We start from the raw sequence: 20,363 nt of genomic DNA, 5'->3' as shown, positions 1-20,363 counted from the left end.
TATAAATACTAATACCCAGGTATGATGATATCAATACTAATACCCAGGTATGATGATATCAGTACTAATACCCAGGTATCATGATATCAGTAATAATACACAGGTATGATGATAAAAATACTAATACCCATGTATGATATCAATACTAATACCCAGGTATGATGATACTAATATCCAGGTATGATGATATAAATAATAATACACAGGTATGATAATATAAATACTAATACCCAGGTATAATTATATCAATACTAATACCTAGGTATGATGATATAAATACTAATACCCATGTATGATGATATAAATACTAATACCCAGGTATGATGATATACTAATACCCAGGTATGATGATATCAGTACTAATACCCAGGTATGATGATATCAGCACTAATACCCAGGTATGATGATATCAGTACTAATACACAGGTATGATGATACAGACCCTGGTATGGAATATTTATATTTACAGACGAAATGTGGTTGTGGTGAAGGACAGTAACTTCTCCGAGTGGTTGTATGTCGTCAAAGCTGTGAGTACATATTCCATGTGTAATCTTTTAAGTATTCTGTATCTGTAGTTCTTCATAATGGCTTTTATCTATGTTAGGTGATAATAACAGAAAAAATGATAGCAGCAGCTAAAAACACAATTTAATGATATATATAAAACTCAGCAAGTTACATCCAATTACGATTAAGTGGTGTACAAGGTGGTGCTTTTCAAGAATTAAGAATGTTTATAAATCCCATAGTTCACAGTTCCATGCGATTAATAATCCCATATAACTTATATAAGTCTCCTTAACACTTCTGTCAGTTCTCAGTATCAGGCAATTAATATTCAAACAGAATTCATATAACTCTCCTTGACAATTGTAAACCAGTTCTGAATAACAATTTGTCTCTCTTGGTATTGATACTGTATTGCAAAATCTTTCAGGTACATTTTTCATCCACCTCTTTCCTAGACATTTATTACACACTTTTTGTAAATAACCACTTATCAATAAAATATTATGACACATATCTCTTGAAGAACATTCCAGAAAAGTTAACATATAAGGTTGCAAGAGTTATATATTTCTGTAATGGTTGCCTCCTTTTAACCACTGGTATATGTAACACCTACCGTTATCAAACACGTTGACTTGTGTCTATTCTAACTATGGTTTGCACAAAATTAATCATTTAGGCAAAAAACACATTAAGTTGTTAGATTGAGTAACATAAAAAGATTGAGATGAACAATAACGAACCGTCAGTAACGCAAACATACTCACTAAACATTTATGTTTACAGGGATCGTGTCAGGTACTGCGGGAACTGAAGGGCGTCAAGGCTAAAATAAAATATAAAGCTTCGTTAAGTGACGAGGATCCTAAACTACCAACACTCGGCACAAATGAGGCCCGTGAGTATAACAAGTAATTTGGAGGTTAAGGTCTGTACTAATATAGGTTATTGTATATTATGATTCATTATGAACTCTTTCTTTTGTGGTTCAGGGACTTGGTTCAGGTGAAACACCAGCTGATTGGCTGAATTAGTTGTGTGCAACCTTAATGCGAGGACATAACGCAACCATTCTCACCGATTGTCTCCCTTTGGTCTCTCCAAAGCTCTTGAGATAGGCCACACAGCTTTTCTCCCTTGATGTTTCATTGAACTCTACATGACACACCTAAATTCTTATCTACATGTATTGGATATATTCCCCCTAAACATTTACCAACAACCTCATGTTACTAAACAGAAATCGCGTAATTTATCATTTCTTTTGAGCGATTTTTTAATTTGCCTTACAACATCGGACAATCAGTCAGAATGGATATATGATGATGTTTCATTTATCCATAAAGTCATACACTATCAGCCATACAACACATAAACATAAAGATAATTTCTGTATATCTGCAGCAAATGCTTCGACGTTATACACCTATTGTTTCCTTATATATAATAGAATTGTTTGCTATTGACAGGACCAAAGATTGACACCGGTATTCGGAAGAGGAAGGTGAAGTGTGAAGAAGAGGTAGAGCTAGATATACAGGTGAGTTAAGGTGAAATGTGAAGGAGAGGTAGAGCTAGATACACAGGTGAGTTAAGGTGAAATGTGAAGGAGAGGTAGAGCTAGATACACAGGTGAGCTAAGGTGAAGTGTGAAGGAGAGGTAGAGCTAGATACACAGGTGAGTTAAAGTGAAATGTGAAGGAGAGGTAGAGCTAGATACACAGGTGAGTTATAGTGAAATGTGAAGGAGAGGTAGAGCTAGATATACAGGTGAGTTAAGGTGAAATGTGAAGGAGAGGTAGAGCTAGATACACAGGTGAGTTAAGGTGAAATGTGAAGGAGAGGTAGAGCTAGATACACAGGTGTGCTAAGATGAAATGTGAAGGAGAGGTAGAGCTAGATACACAGGTGAGCTAAGGTGAAGTGTGAAGAAGAGGTAGAGCTAGATACACAGGTGAGTTAAGGTGAAATGTGAAGGAGAGGTAGAGTTAGATATACAGGTGAGTTAAGGTGAAATGTGAAGGAGAGGTAGAGCTAGATACACAGGTGAGTTAAAGTGAAATGTGAAGGAGAGGTAGAGCTAGATACACAGGTGTGCTAAGATGAAATGTGATGAAGAGGTAGAGCTAGATACACAGGTGTGCTAAGGTGAAATGTGAAGGAGAGGTAGAGCTAGCTACACTGGTAAAATGTGAAGGAGATGTAGACTTAGATACCTAGGCCGGCAGCGAAACTGTTTTTTTTTATTCAAATGTATACTAATAAAAATACATTTCTTGTACTAAATATTCGTGTGAGTATTAGCTTTTTGTTTAAGCAGTAGTGATTCATAAATGACAACAACAATACGAGAGTTGATTGATTTGTTGTGAGCCACATATTGAAGGATTTGAATTTTGTAATTAAGATTAAGATTAGCACGCGATAATGTGCACCTGGTGGGCTTCTCATCAACTGTCAGAAGTCTTGGTACCCATCGGGCCGAAAGCTTTCTCATTGCAAGGTCCTCGGTCAGAATGGAATGTACTCTTTCCTGTGAAATGTCAACTTTACAAGCTATATATCTCTCTGTGACTCGTCTGTCAGTCATAGCAATATCATGAACTTTATTGACTATTTCTGGGGTTGCAACATTGACAGACCTTCCAGGATGGGGGTCATCCTCAAGGCTCTGTCGGCCGCGCTAATATTCCTCCACCCACCTTTTCACTGTGGCATATGAAGATGCATCATTCCCTAGTGTTGCTACCATATCACTATGGATTTCCTTATGTGTTATACATTTGTATGCAAATATTGGATCACTGCTTTTTCACCGATTTTGTCCATTTTGTAAAAGCCAAATGAGACCAGTCCTTGGATACAAGGTATATAGTCAGATAATAGTAGGACTTAAACAGAACATCGTTGAATGCCTCCTTCAATACGAGGCCCACAACATATCAATCAGCCCTCGTATTTCTAATCTAAAATTAACGTTATCCCCCATTTAGGTAACGTGAGTACCATAGTAAAACCTCACCAAAGGAAGTCGTCTGATTGAACACTGATATTTCAGTCACGATTATAATGGATTGGTTATATTTAACTATTGTCTGATTCAGTTATTGAGTCGTGGTTTATACACATCATATTATACATACTACTTAATAGCTCTATGGTTCCACTCTAATATAAAGATGAAAAAGATGGATTTTTCAAAAAACTAAGTCATGATTTTTAGGGTCCCTCACGAAAGTGCCCTATACTAATCACCGTGTCTGTGTGTCTGTCCGTCAGCACTTTTATTTCCGTGCAATAACTTGAATTTCCTTAGGCCTATCGAACTCACACTTCATACAGTGCTTTCTTATTGAAAGTGCTTGCACGGGATGGCTTTTCCAAGTTAAAGGTTAAAGGTCAAGATCACTATTGCTAAAGATAGAATATCAGTGTCCATGCAATAACTTTTTTTTGCTAATCAAACTGACACTTCATACCTTGCTTCTTTCGTAAAGGGCCTGCTTGCAAGTGCTTTTCAGCTTTGAAGGTTTAAGGTCAATGTCACACTTACTTAATCAAGTGTTCACGGTAATTAGTTCCATATTCTACAATCAAAAATGTATTAGTTAGTTTGTGCTTTGTTGGCTTTCATGGCAGAGTGTACATAAGGTTTGCTAGTAAACTGTCAGTCTGACTGGCTATCCAGACTTTCGACTTACATGTTTTTCGTCATGTTTTTTTCATTGAAACTTAACATGATGTAACACTGTGATGTGCAGATGTGCAACAGGGGTTTTAAAACCCTAAGGTCACGGTTACTAAAAATAACAACTCAAAATAAACTGTCAAAAACTATCATCCTAGGTCTTTTACAGAAGTTGAAACTTACCGACATGTACAATAATACCATATGAAATGCGGATGCATGTTATGGGTTTAAAAACTTCCTTAAAGTCAAGATCAAGGGCGCTGTTACAGAAAATATAACTCGTAATAAACATTAAAGTACATTGTATAAGGCCGTTACAGAAGGCAAAAATGTTCTGAAATATCATGCTCATAGTATTTTCTTAACGTATAATCAGTTTATAGAAAAAAATAAAATGTTTCCCTTAATAAAATCAATAGATTTATGATTACTTTGCTAAGAGAATAATCAACCTATATGGGATCATATTGAAATATGTATACATACAATCTTTATACTCTGAGAAACAATGAAAAACCTTTGCAGACTTTCTGCAAAAATATTGTGTGTACAATTATAATGAAATCCGGGGAAGGTGGAATGTGCTGTTAGACGTTTCCTTAAGTACTACTGAATAGGAGCAGGTATATACTCTACTTGAAACAAAAGAAAAAACAGTTTGCAGTATAGAACTATACATAGACCTTTTTCAGAAACTAAATGTTGTTATAGAGACAGGTGCTCGAGGGTGGGGAATGTGGTTTCTGTATTGGATTATCTGACACGATATACCACCTGTTCTGACTGTGCACACAGTCAATCACTGTGGACAAGTCTAAGTAACGCAGGGTTAAATCATTCTGATATTGTTACAGACCCTGATATTTTTGGGTGTTACTTAAAATATCAAACCGGTTGGAATTATTACTTCAGAAATCAATAATCAATATTGTTAAGAAGACAGTAAAAACTATCTTTTTCTAGAACTTGTATTTTTATGAGAGAGTATCGAAGCTTATACAGTGGAACCTCTATAAACCGAACATGCATGGGACATGGATATTTGTTCGGTTTACAGAGGGTTTGGTTTTGAGAAGTTGATCGAAAAATGGCCGGTCGAATTCCGGATATAATTGGTCGGGACGATGTTTTGTTAGACTGTACCCGATTACAAACCGGCACTTACGTACCTAGACAATTTGATTTGTCTGAATAATATGAATAATTTGAAAGTTAATCAATGTATATATTGCAGATTACACAAGAAAGACAAATAACGATAGTAGTTTTAAACAGTATATTTTGTATCTGTATTCGACTTATATACTGACCAAAATACAGCAAGGACCAGACAGAAATGGGGATGTGTCAGACATGTCCTTGTTCTTGTCTCAACATTTGAACATGTACACTTTTATGTAATACTTCTTTTAACACTACATGGTGGAGTTATTCAACTCCAAGGCATACAATAATCATTGCAATTGTTGAATAACAAAGAGTGTATAACACACTTGAAGACCGCTTCACGGGGGCGCGGAAATGATTACACATAAAAAGTAGTTTTTGTGATGATTCATTTTAATATGGATTTCTATCAAATGATTGCTTTGAAAAATAATAAACTTTCCAATTATTTGTTAGATAAATATAGTATTTATAATAAATTGTAATATCTGCACATTTTTCCGAAAGTTGTCAGGTTTTGCGTATTGATTAGCGGTATTTCACATAAGGTCACATCCTTATACCTACAAACCGAGTGTTTTTTGTAACTTTGAAAAAATAACTAACGAGAGTGAAAGAAATATCATATACAATGTACAACAACCACTCATTGTGTTTTCCTCTATTTATTAACTGACAGCGATACCAGTGCACGTATTTTTAATGTATTTGGTACAAAATATTTATTGTATATGATGATCACTGTGCAGAATGATTTATATTAATAATAGTTATAGTAATGATACACATACTACTTCAGTTAAATCGGTGGCATAGTGAAAAAAGAGAAGTAACTCTGATAGATCCGAAAGATGTACGTACACTGGTTAGATATTGTGAAGATCAAACTGTTCTTCTAACGGTTTACTATGTTTCATAAAATCGATAACTATCTAGTTTCTTGATTTATGAAGGTTGCCCTATTAAGCACCAGTGTATTATTTCAGGACCAAGAGAATAAGAAACCGAAAGAAAACACGCCCCCAGGATCACAAGGTGGTACTAGATATAAAGTGAGCTTCTCCAAGGACAACTATTCCAAGTTCCCCACTACTCAGAAAGCGCATTTCGTAAGTATCCATGGTCCCTTTGTTTGATATACACATCCAGTGTCATGAACAGTAAAGGAATTATTGATGCGACTTGTGGTATGATCCAAGATATAGGTATTGCTTGGTTGGGTTGTCTAATTAATTGACTAACAGGGAAATGATTGTTCTTGCAATGCAAGGGAAGTAATTAAAATGCATTGTATTCGTATTCCTATGAGAAGGAAACGTGCGATTGTATTATTGGTTACAATGCGTATTGTCATTTAGATCTATTTGCCTGTAAGGTACATCAGTTTACAATTGCTGTACCGTGGATGGAAACAAGAAATAATTTTATCTAAATTTTAATCACACTGACTAGTCTGCTATTCGGGAACCATTGGAGACGAAGAAGAAGTATGAGGTTCCCCAACGATGTAAACCCCCGAAGCCACCGGAACCCGTCAAGGAAACTAACGGCAAACCACCACCAGTATTCGTTCAAGTAGAGGCACTCAAACCACGCGATTCCTTTGTGAGTACATTGCCTTCATGTGGCTATTCTGTTTTTTCTAGAATGAAATAGAACTGTGATTGGCGTTCATTCTAAATCCTATATTGAAAATGATGAAATGTATTGATGCACCTCTCAACCAAAATAATTATATGTCTTTCTACCTATTTTGAGTTTTACCGTCACGTCCTAGGCATCACGGCTTTAGATCTTATAATCACTGACGAGTCCTGGAAGGACGACTCAGTTGTACGAAGCAGTATAACTAATTGTTTACTGTATCCAACTCCCGTTTTATATTAAAAGATGCTGATATCCTGTGTGTTGACCAATCCTTCGATCTATTGCCAGATATGGTTATATACATAACTTGAAAATAATATATCGCCCTTCAACAATGTAGGCATTCATTACATCGCACTTCAATAATATAGACATTCATTACTTTGAACAACTCGGATTTTGTAAACGATAATAATATAGAATTTAATTATATTTTTACCAGTGAAATATCAAAAATTATTCATTCTATAAAAGTGATATTTTTCACTAGTGAAGAATATCATATTTTTCACTTGTGAAAAATATCACTTTTGCTGATTTGACCAATCAAATTAATGATTAGAAAATACCAAAATAATTGACCAATCAGAAAGCCCGACATATATGTCAGCACCTGGACAGGGGAAACTACTTTTTTTGTTTACAAATTATCGCTGTAGTCCTAGTTAGCATACGGGGTAGGGTTTTCGTTGATAAAAAATGTAATAAACAGAATATCTAACAGTGTCTTCAGTAAAACCAAATACATTTCACTCGTGTGGCTAATTTTTTGATATTTTTCACTCGTGCTGCGCACTCGTGAAAAATATCAAAATATTAGCCCCACTAGTGAAATATATTTGGTATTACTGAAGACACTGTTAGATATCCTCTATGTATTCTGCGACGAAGATAACTGTCTAATATTGAATTATGTTTTATTTGGGATGAGGATAACTATTTCATATTGTACTATATTTTACAGGGTTTAGAAACTATAGTGTTTCCCGATGAGGCTGAGCGTGAAAATACTAGTGTTAGTCTGGTGAGTTGGCTAGATAAATTCCTATCGTTGTTTTGAAATCCAACAATGACCATTATGAAATTGATTAACATTATGAGTGTTTTGCACCTCCAAAGATTTTGGCATTTCTTTCGACCTTTTTCGAGATTGTGTCAGCTCCTGTGATCACCTAGAAGCTTTGCATCACTGATGAGTCCTAGAACAATATAACAGCTGTATGATGCTTTTCAATTCATTTTGGCGCTACATTGTCTATCTAACTGTCGTTTTATTTTGAAAGGTGCCACTATCTTGTGTGTCTTTTCTGCAGTCCTTTAGATAAAACCGTAATATATTTTAATGATTTCAAAACAATAATTAATTCATGTGATGACAAATTTGTATAACATACATCAAACGCTTTGTTTGTTAGCGTTGTATATAATTACGACGATATCGATACAGTATCATTGGAATATTTATCATGTAACACTTTCTTGTAAAACTAATGCCGCATTTTTTCACAATATCCCTCTTTGTTGACAGGTGAGTAGGGGAGCAGAACTTATCATGGTTTCCAAAGCCTTTTTCGTCAAACATGCCACTCCAACGGTTAGACGGCTTATACGTAGTCAAGTTCAACCGTACCCGGACGAGAACACATTTCAGAATAATCTCCAAATAAAAGCCGACTGGGAGTTGTACAAGCACCAACTCATAGAAGACTTAACATCACATATATAGCTTATCGTGTTAATCAGGGTTCCATTGACTACCATGGGGACAAAACGGCTCATGATTGACACATCAGTTGTGGTGCCAGTGATATACAATTCTGTTGATAAATATCACATTGTGACACCGGAAGGAGTTAAAATGCCGTACTGTGATGTTCCTTACGGAGGATATTCATTGATATAGACACCAAGTGGTTTATCCTTTCTTGACCAAATGGAGTTGCCTTTATATGCACCCTGTGGTGTACATACCAGAGGTTAATTGGTGTAATATATTTTTTTGCATATGAAATGAGCTTGGGCTATGGAAACAACCAAATCTGTCAACTGAGGTTTTACTGATGGCAATACCAAGGAGCCATGCAACAGACATCAATGTCTTCCCATAAAAATTGTTATGGAATGTATATCGGGGTCTACGCGATAAATGTCATCCTTCCTTTTTAGTCCTGCCAATAATTGTGATATCATTACGAGAGAGAGTGCTTTGCCATACTTTATTTATAAACTGTCCCTATTTTATACAGAGCTCAACGAAACACTAATTCAGCTCGCAAATTAAAAAAATGAATTGCGTATTTGTTTTTCTTTAATCAGTCTGGATTATTTTTATACTAGCTACTTAATTCATTTTCATCTTATTATTAACAAAATCACATTTAACACGGCATCCATGTATAGTTACATATAAAACCACAGGTGCAAAATACCAGCTTGTGTGTTAGCCATGTATTTGAGTTTTCTCCCATGGAAAATACGTACATGGCGGGTGTCGTCGATGAAGAAGAAGAAACTCACCCTTCTGGAACGCCTGGTCTCCCATTACTTTATCAAGGGTCTCCATGCCCATCTATACTTATTGTTAGTATACGTCCTCGTTTTATCGAATTTGAATTAGAATTACATTTTCGTTTTCAAGTGGGAATTCTTCGTTGTTTATATATATACTAGATTGCCTTTCCTTACTTCCAAATTGGCTATGTCCAACTTTTGGCCTAATGATTTATACGCCCTCGAACGTGAGGAAAATATTGGTTCTTTACCGAGACAAACCAGAGTTTACAAAACCAGTGCCCGTTGCTCTTTTCTTCACATTCGGTTTTTAAGGTCCCTGTATAAGGTGACCGCTACACAGGGTGTTACGAGGATGTGTGGTCCAGACATACATGTATACATTAATTTTACCTGAATTAGTTATGAAACAAAAGAAAAATTGCGATCGATTATTTTTGTGAATAAGAAACTTGGATTTACAATTTCGCTTGCTACATTGGCTTGTAGTTTGTATTTATTGAATGATATTGCCCCGGAGCATCTACCATTAGACAACTTCACTTTCTGTATTTAATGATATCTAATTCACCGTAAGGCGCTGTACACACAAAATCACTTACTCCACTCATAAACGCCCAATTTTCTCTGTACAATATTTAACAAACTACTTCAATTATAATATGTTTGTTTGCCGATCGATAATCACGTATTTTTAGATTGTGTAGTATTAACTTAGCTTTTAAAAGGTCATCTAATTTAAATGTAATACGTAAGCTTGACTTCATAAGGATAAATCTCTGATTATATTCTTACTCTAGAATTCGCTTAAACTTCTTTGAAATATAGATTTGTTGATGTAATTCAGGGACGCATCTCTCGGAAAACATAGACTGATTGTAGAAATATTGAAGCAGTAAAATCTATACTTCGCTCGTGTATTATGGTCTCGTACTGGCAAACTCTTACAAAGCTTTTTCGCCTGATTTTCTAGAAATTTATAGAAAAAAAATCTTTATTGTGAAAACATAAGTTTTATTAGATTGATTTTCATTATCACATAATTGAGCTGTTATCCAGTTAATTTGACCGTGTAATATATTTTGTATATGTAACAAGTTCAATGGCGGACGCATAATTACTCATGGAATATGTTTAAATGCGGTGAATGATGCCAACCGTTTCAAGTTTATAGACCTACCTTGCATTGAAATTGTAATATTTTTATTATGTGATAAAAGTATCTTAAATTCGTTTTCATTTCATATGAAATTTTATGAAACTCGCCTCGAAGTAAAAACGTCTAGACTCTCTCGTATATTACCAGTTGTGCTTGATATATTTTAAATTGTTAGTTATTTACCAGTAGGAACTAGTGTGATAAAGTACGGTTCTATTAATTTCATTAGACATACCGACAGCGCCATGCAATACAATATGAAGATAAAAGCCACTATAACTGTAGATTTCATGCTCATTAAACAGTGATTACTTCATATCAACAGTGAAATAGATTTAAGATATAGCGATATAAGAGCCTATTCCGTATAAAAATGTTCTGCAAATATATTTTTGGGGATTAAATCACTGTTTACCCAAACTGATGTTTGTAAACAATACTACACAGAGAAAGCTGAACGGAGATACACGAGTAACGAGTCCGCCCAGTGCTCCGATGGAAAGCGGTAACATATAAATAGATTACACTGAATTAGGAATTTAACAAACATGGTTGCGGACACTTTTAATTTTGTTAATTAAGGGAAGATCTTCGTTCGTTTTTTTAGATATATATTTTGAAAGTGTAACGCCAGATAATATTTTTCAACTGATTTTTACAGTTAGGTTACATACTGTGATGATGTGATATCTACAAATCATATAAAGAGGACATTGGAAATAAACATTTAAGAATAGTACCACGTGATACATCAAAGGATGTACATGACCTGGAGGACAGCGTACACTATTACATTGAAGTCCAACAAGAACATGTGCTTTTGAGGTTTGAAGATATTTTCCTGAGTAATTACTGTTACTCAAAATAGAATGGCGAGTACTACAGGTATAAAAAGGTGGGGACTTCCCAGGTACTCTAAAGACGGTAACCTCATGTTTACAGTGGAAGGATGAAACCCAACCTAATATGCTCTTATACGCTATTAAACCTATCCAATGACATGTTTCATCGGGTAGGGAAACATTTAAACTTTAATTTGATTTAAGGGTTAACTGTAATATCTTTTTACGTTATTGAGCAATAACACAAAAAACTGGGGTGTACTCTGAATAACCCGCGAAGCGGTTTATGAAAAGAGTACACCCCAGTTTTTTGTGTTATTGCTCAATAACGTAAAAAAAATATTACAGTTAACCCTTATAATTTAATTAACAATGATAAGAAACATTTTCATTAAGTTTAACATGTTTATTTTGCTCCAGATATTTAAAAACACATCGATACATACAAAATCCCGTGAACAACGATTACTCCGCTACTTCCGGTATAACTGAAAGTAGTTCCTTTTATTTTTTTTTATGTTATGAGATGATAACATAATTTTTTGAGCCAATGAAAATGCTTGTTACAAGCAATATTAAATTATATGAATATCACATCATTTGAACCTTGAATGGGCGATTGAGAGGATGGTTGTGTCATTATAATAAGATCGTATAGAACATAATGGTATTTCCAGCACTGTGCTATTTCCATAGTTATCATGTAGTCATTTACTGCCGAGTCTAATGGTTTAAGGCCAAAGTCAGTGCAAGAATCGGGAATCGAACCGTTGCGATCCACTAAACCATATAGTGCCTTCCCGGAGGTAATTCAATGCATGTAAATGACAGTTATCATATCGTGGATACCTTATAAATCAAATATCAACATTATCATCTCAGCATCGTACAATAAGAACACAAGTATTAAAATATCACTTACGATAACGTATGTGATATTTCAGCATACAGATGCTTGGGGCCATGTGTGTGTAAATCCAGAAGTCAGAAAAATGAAATAACCCTAAAATACATGTTAGAATGTTTAAGAGGAGGGGGTATTGAACCGATATAAATCAATTTTTATTAACGGACTTTTGAAGAAATTAGACGAGTAGAAATAGTATTTCCTGTCTGAAGGTGTTGTCTCCCTTAGCCCGGTTATCTGTGAAAATGGAACAGCTCAGATATAATGAAGCAAACAAATTAGCTGTTTCATAAAACCATTGCATGTCGGCACATTTAAATAAGTACCAATAGCATATTATATTAGTTATTTATTCATGAAAAATACAGATATAATATTGAAGACAATGATTGTGGACTAATATTCTCTGGCTTAGTGGTGTCTAATTTGTAACCTTATTTCAATCTTCATGACAAACGAATTTATATTTATCAGTGAACGTACGAGTCATACCGTAGGGTACATTAAATTTCCTTTCACGTGAAGCTAGTGTCATTTATCGGGACTATTGCGTTCTTAATGTGTATTGTTATGTCTGTACCATATAACAATGGGTAAGTGCAGGTAAAATGTATAAATGAACAGTGATTTAGCGGTTCTCAGGTTGAGAAGCTGTCGGGGTACTCGGGCCATGTAATAATAAAATGCCATGGCTGTGATTGATGTTTCTAAAGTCGTCTATTCTTCTTCATGCTATCTTTATTGTTATATGTATAACAAAACCTAACACAGACAACACCATACAGCCTTACATGTCTACAGTGACTTCTTTGTATTTACCAGCAGTGATAGTCATCGTGATTATCCTATATTATCATACATATTCAATACTTCCTATTATTAGTCGGGAACTATAGCCCACCAATTTATCTGGCGTATGTGTGACACAAGAATATAAAATTCTTCTCACATTTATTTGATCTAATACACCACTTTTGATTTTAGTGGTAACTATACAGTGAGTTTATTTCACAATAGGACTAATATGAATAATTCCTTTATTTTCAATAATATTTATTTAAACCAAACGATTGTAAACATCTCTTGCGAACACTCTTGAGGCAAATCACGAATTCCCACCAACCTAAAGAACATTCTGAACATAGTATTCTGTCGGCTACATCGTCCTTATACAATGGCCAGTGGACAAACACTACAAAGTCGTCCCGAGGTATGAATCCTGGACTGTTGGTTGTCAGGTGGCCGGGGTGGTGTATGATAATGGCCTGTGGGAGTCAAGTGACATGCCTAACGATTATGACATGTATAGACTAACCTCTCTCCGATATATAAACCTGTCATCATTCATAACTAACAAGTAGCCAAGCGGACTTTATATTACCAGTAAGGACATTCTGTTTGTCCGAAACACTTAATTTGTAAGTTATCATGATTCCAGTCTGTTGACACTATATCGGACAAACAATTAAAATTTGTTGCCGTCTGGAGATTTACCCCCTCTAATAAAGTGCTGTGGCTTGGGAGCCACCTGTCAATCAAACTTAATCCCGGAGAAGCTGTTAGAATGTTCTGTGCCATGATGATATTTAGGACAGGTCATATTTACAAATACTTTATCTGAAATGTTCCCGATATCATTCACTCTCTTTTAGTTCCTCTGCGAGATTGGTAAAAGCGGAATTATTTTGAAAACGACCGATTTTATTGTGTGCTAGATTTTAATATGATTATAGATGACAGGTTCCCAGTCTCAAAAACGTTTTTCAATCCTTAACTAAAACTTGCATGTAGAACGCACTACAGCATTTCCTTACGATATCCTTGATTAAGATGTTTTGCCTAACCGTATCTCCAACATTGCTTTTCTATGTACAAGCTAAGGTGAATGGATTGTCCTATGGTGAGGAACGTTCAAGAGGGGCCTGCTCCGTACTTTTATCCAGTTTTATATATCTACCCTGGCACTCGCTGTCCACTGATTCTGTCATTTACAGAGATACCACATACAGTACATATCAATTTGTACATAATGGTACTGCTTACATTACAACGAATCGCACACCCGACAAATGGAGTGGCTGGAGGGCAGATATTCTGTATATGCCATGAAGTCATACACACACTGATTTCGGATCATGTAATTAAGTTTTTGCTATGTAACAATTGTGGTTATCAGTTACAAATTGCAATGACTTATTTACAGTCCTCCTGATCAATATTACACTTCAAATATGTTTAAACTTGAGAGGCGATGTCAATTTGTCAGAACAGAACAGATACGAAAGAGACGATAATGACCCCCTGATGTAGTCGTGTGTAACTTCGTAGTCTTTCGTGTCATAATCTCGGCTTTTAATCCTTCCTTTTCTATCCTGACCTCTAGCCTTTTGTTTTACAGAATGATCGTTACGTGTGGGAAGGACGTTTAAAGTGATAATGTTTACGTAATGTATGCACTTTTAAATGCAGTTCAACTGTTAATAGCCCTACTTGAAATACTTGAGACATACGAGGATTAGTTGCATGCCTAACTTTAAATACCTGTCACGACACACAGACTACAGACTGACCAGCGTGACACTTACTTATCCCAAATTGATATTAAAGAACTATTTAACGTTAAAATAGCAACTCATATATTCAATGTTACCAGTTCTCAAGTTGAAATGCTTAACAAATGTCTACTTTTTTATATTGATTTCTATAAACATTTCAGTTTTGACATGTTCTCAATGTGAGATTCTATTCACGTATTCGTATATCGCAGACCAGAGTGTTTGGTGGGTATGACTACTTACCAGTATGGCTTTGTCGGAATTTCAGAATTAAAGAATTACTGAAAATAAAACTCAATGAGTCTTTTTAGGCATGAATACATATGAAAACACGTCCATTGTGTGTTCGACAGAAAATGCGACGGATCAGCCACTTACAATTGTATAGCTACACAAAATGTTCACCTCAATCATGGCTATATTGATCGACATTTACGACTTCAAAAAGTAAAAAATCATACCTGGGTTTACTTTTAACACCTGCATATATTACTGTTATGTTTGTTTTACGTACATGGACTGTAGACAAATCACTGATTATCGTACCCGCTGTGGTCTGACTATACAACAATAAGGACGCCATTCCATACGTATAAAACGCTCCATATATATTCTGTAATTACGGTGTGCAAAGAATTGAAAAGACTCGCTCTTTAATATTTCTAGTCAAACAACGGCCGGTTATTTTCACTCAAAAGTTCCCAAAAGATCTTAATTCAAGTTCAAAATCCGTTGCCATTTGATATAAATTTATTTATTATATGTCAGGGTAGGGAATGGATAGCAAACTAATCACAAAGAATGTGGATGGTTCTAAAACACAATGGTTCGAATATTGATCCATCTAAACCTTTCACACGGAGCTTCAAAAGGCATCAAGCAATTATATCTTTATATAAATTAAAGAAAACAGTTATAGAAGATTCAATAAAAAATAATTTGTTTGCTTTTGTCATGCAGGTCAATTATAAATAGGGTGTTCCATTCGATAGGACATTGCGTAGTTTGTAAAGACAGATTTAATCGAAGGGTAACATATTTAACAAAGAAATCAATATAAAAGCACAATTGGTGGTGTGATTAATAATTAAAACCTTACTTTGGTATTGGGCACTATAAACGACCTTCGTACACCATCATCACGAATTAAACTATTTTCAGTGTTAATTCCATCAACAAAACATTAAATAATCTATAGGATGTTTATCACACGAGGAATGTCCAGGAGTATTGTCCTATACCGTGTAGGGTTTACCACTGAAGCAGAAAATAGCCACCTGGAATGTATGCATTTCAAATTGTCTTTCAATGTGCTTGGATTGTAAATAATAAAATGTTAAACTGAAAGTAATCTATGGTGTATACGTATGGATAGCCTAGCTATACGATCCTTTGATTTGTCTATTAGTTTTAACACTAAACATCAAAATAAACCTTTAGTGGCCCCGCTAATTGAACGTTCTGTCCTCACAACGTTATGTACAATGTATATTATGGCGCTACAAAGGTTCTGAAATAAACACGTTATACTGACGGAACTCGGAAATGGCTAATATAATGGAGCTGTCGCTGGTAGGAAACGACGGCCTCAGTAAAGCAATGCTGTGTATAGGCCTGGATCAGCAGAGTTACAAAAACATATTCTGAATGCTAATGTTGTTCTTTGAAATAAGTGCCATCTGATAATTTGGACAGTTTGTGGAAATGAAACTTTTGTTTCTAACTCTAAATGAACATTATAACACAGAAGTTTCAGAATAACGTTTTATAACGCATTAACAATAGCATTATACAAAGTGTTTTGTCGGAAAAAAAAACATTCAAAACGTGTGTTTCGTTTATCACCCGAGTACTCTGATTGGGAGTGTGGCATTGCCTGGATTTAACCTAGACATGGCAGTTGTCAATGAGGTAAAGGACGCCTCCCCTTCCAAAACACCTGGTCGTTTTCTCCTTGGACCTTTTCAATGGATTTTCGTACAAATGTATTTTAGGTATAATTAGAATTTCGTTTACACCGGTAATTGTTAAACAGTTAATCATTTTCTTGAGAAAATTACCTCATATTCACCGAAGATTCTAAAATTTTTATTTCTTAAAATGAAACTTTAAACTTTAAAATAAAACAAAAGATTTAATATTACGTTACAGTATCAGTCGTTTCTACGTCAATCCCTCTTTCTGACGTTACCTAGCGTTATATACCATACCTTCCGTCAGACGTAAAGGATACGGACTGGGTGATGGGTGGAGAATGACTTCCATCACGTGTGACAATAAATGCCTACAACATTTTAGATATAATTAAATGATCACTGACACAGTAAAGCGGCCTGTTTAGTGGTCAAACTTTCACACGTATTTCTCTTTATTGACCAAGTTCATGTATCCTTCAAAGTCGTATATGTACGAGGACTGACTAGACATTTAGAGTAAGAAAATAAATGTCAATTTATGTATACCCGAATTGTAATTTCATCCCGTCAGTATGTCATACAAGTGTTTTTCATGTCTGACAATGAGCGTATTAATGGAATGTATGGTGTGTTGGTTTTTATTTACAGAATATACTATTGTTACAATGATTTTAATCTATATACATATACATTTTCTCTAGTTTTATAAATAAAAATCTGAGTCAGCACACATTGATCATTGTGTGTGTCTGTTTAGTCTAGATCCGACATGGATATTAAAAACAAACAGAATGAATTCAAACATAAAGTAATATTAAAATTATTTATATAATATCCACATTGTAACACATTTGTTGAAAGCCTCCTGGACATTCGGCATAATAAATCTGTAATTACATATTCATATCCGATAATCTCCAAACACAACAATGTAGCTTGAACTAGACGGCAGACACGTCAATTCTGCTGCCACATCGATATGATGTGGGCCCACCAGTAGAGTAACGTGACCCCACCAAGACCTTTCTCCGGGAACAACCGACCTTAGATTGGTATCGAGGACCAAGTGCGTGGCCGATCGACCTTTTATAATATATAATATTTAACTAAAGATTTAAATCAGAATTAGAATTACTACGAAAACACAAACTGCATTTATTTTTTTAAATCGTTAACTGTAAGAGGATAATGTATGAATTTGACACGGAGTTGTGTAGTTTACATACAAGTATATGAATAATGAAATAGGTTATCAGGTATGGGTACTGATGCAAAATGTTGAAACTTAAATATCAATATACATACTGTATACCTATATGTATGAGTGACATATTGCACTAGATTAACTGATTAGTGCCCCTTTTGTATTATTGTTTTTATTTCGCTTGCATTCCCCAATGTACATGCTGATACCTGTTTGAATTAAAACTTTGCCAAAAAGACAGAATGTCATTCCGTAAATGACCTTGTAACATTAAGACACACAATGCAACCCCTTCCATTCTTAACTATAAAATGTATAAAATGTTATTCTTGACATTTATGATATAAGCTAAATAACTTTCTAATCGAAAGACCTAGCTTGTATCCTAGGTAAAATCTACTATCGTCGTCGCACAAAGCAAAGATCACCTTAATGACAATACAAAACAGTAAAGCTAGAAGTGGATTGTAGATATCTCTACTATAATAATAAGTAGTTCATCTTTCACCAGCTTCAGCGAAAATCTGAGAGTTCTCTTAAATATTTAGATATCCAGAGAAAACTAGATTAAATATCTATTAATTGATTTCAAATCGGAGTTTTACCTGCTTATATAAAATAACGTAAACAACCACAGATAAGTACGAGTAGGTAAACAAAACGGGAGAGACTGTGTGAGGTTAGTGAATTGTGTTTGAGATATGATTATTTAATAAGGTATATATCAGGTATACCTTATCATTATCATACCAATGTAAGTATACAACGGGAGAAGTCTCGAGTAGGGGGATCATTAGGCCTAACGTACGAACGTGGTAGTCATGACTACCCACTGTCCGTGACTACTTAAGTCTCGTGGTGTGTTGTAGTCCTATCTATAAGAACGTCGTATTTTATGTTTGTATTGGTCTTTGCGACAATTAAGAGATGTTAAGGCTTATTGTGTACGAATACCTTTTTGTTCACTTACTATAATGGAGCTGGAATCAATATGTTAGTTTTAACGCTTTAATTTCGGATTGCAGAGATTGACTCGATTTACAGTTCTTAGTTTCGTTTTCTTTATCATTGTCGTACAAACGCGAGAGAGTTCACACGCTGTAAATGGCGTCCCACTGGACGATAGTGACAGGATCAAGAGATATTGTTGTTATTAAATTCGAACTAAACACATCAGAGAGTCTAATGGACGGTCAGCCGAATTGTCATTCGTTTGTAACCAAGTTATCAAAATACACAATTGTATCAGAGTCGACGAAGCTGTCAACAACAGCCAGACCCACCGACAGTGATATGACCACTGCTTAACACGCGTGTTCAGGCGGCTTCTCAAAGACTTTCTATAGCAACATACAGTCACATAAACCAATAACACCTGTAGGAAACAGCATTAACTACCGTGTAAATACAGAACATTACATACCAATTGTTTGGCGTTACCTCCAATAGGTTACGGTACAATCGATACCTGACGCTGGCACTATTTACGTGGAACTTTTGTTAGACGCGGTGTTATTTCCGCTCTACAAATTCCTCCCATAACCGTCGTCTCAGGTGTACACCTTATCGTGCAAAATGATCGAATTTCAATATTTCAGTTGTTTTTCTTTTGTGTCAGTATGGAAACATAATCAACAAAGACAAATGTAGTGTTTTGGTTGTTAAGATAGTCGATTTAGCTGAGGGTCACTTTACACGAATTGATTAAGAAACATAAAGACGCACTATTCAATGCGTATTGATATTTGCTTTGTAGAGTACCTGCCCTTGAGTTGATATACCATAGTTATTTTGTAGCCATGTCTTTAAAAGATGGAATAAAGGATAAGTACTGACACAACCATAGCAGCTATTCATTATCACAAACATAAATAGTTTAATAAGATAGAAATGACGTGACCTTACGTATATTTGTTAAGTCATTATTCAATCAATATTCTCTAGCATGATACACATAGGATTAGTTGCTTTGAGAGAACTGTTATCATATTCTGATAAGATATTTCAACATCCCACTTTTTCTTATGTAGATTTATTTATGGTATAGTAAATCAAGCAAATGTATTCTTTGATAACACATTAATATACTGTACTGATGGGTGACATGCGTGATTACGCTGCAGAAGCAAGTGATATGATTTACTCAATTACATTAACATGACTCCCCGGGTAAAGTGGCTCCTCTCATACAAGCTTACAGGTATACTGTAATGAAAGGAACCGGAGACGGAACGTGAAAAGCGTCGCTGAG

General features: G+C 35.1%; 1 protein-coding gene across 2 annotated transcripts in view; it reads left to right on the top strand.

Annotated features, from left to right (window-relative positions):
- Positions 1-9,655, top strand: part of LOC117328788 (cyclic nucleotide-binding domain-containing protein 2-like) — a 45,301-nt gene extending 35,646 nt beyond the window's left edge. For both annotated transcript variants that reach the window (XM_033886336.1, XM_033886335.1), the window contains 7 exons: positions 470-530; positions 1,300-1,411; positions 1,983-2,053; positions 6,358-6,480; positions 6,824-6,976; positions 7,983-8,042; positions 8,547-9,655. In XM_033886336.1, coding sequence (XP_033742227.1) covers positions 470-530; positions 1,300-1,411; positions 1,983-2,053; positions 6,358-6,480; positions 6,824-6,976; positions 7,983-8,042; positions 8,547-8,744 — 778 coding nt within the window. In that variant the 3' untranslated portion in view covers positions 8,745-9,655. The remainder of the gene's footprint in view (positions 1-469; positions 531-1,299; positions 1,412-1,982; positions 2,054-6,357; positions 6,481-6,823; positions 6,977-7,982; positions 8,043-8,546) is intronic.
- The last annotated feature ends 10,708 nt before the right edge of the window (positions 9,656-20,363 follow it).

This window comes from Pecten maximus, chromosome 6, assembly GCF_902652985.1.
Source record: "Pecten maximus chromosome 6, xPecMax1.1, whole genome shotgun sequence".
NCBI lineage: Eukaryota > Metazoa > Mollusca > Bivalvia > Pectinida > Pectinidae > Pecten > Pecten maximus.
Note: the sequence above shows the minus strand (reverse complement) of the source record. Positions and strands in the feature narration are given on the sequence as shown.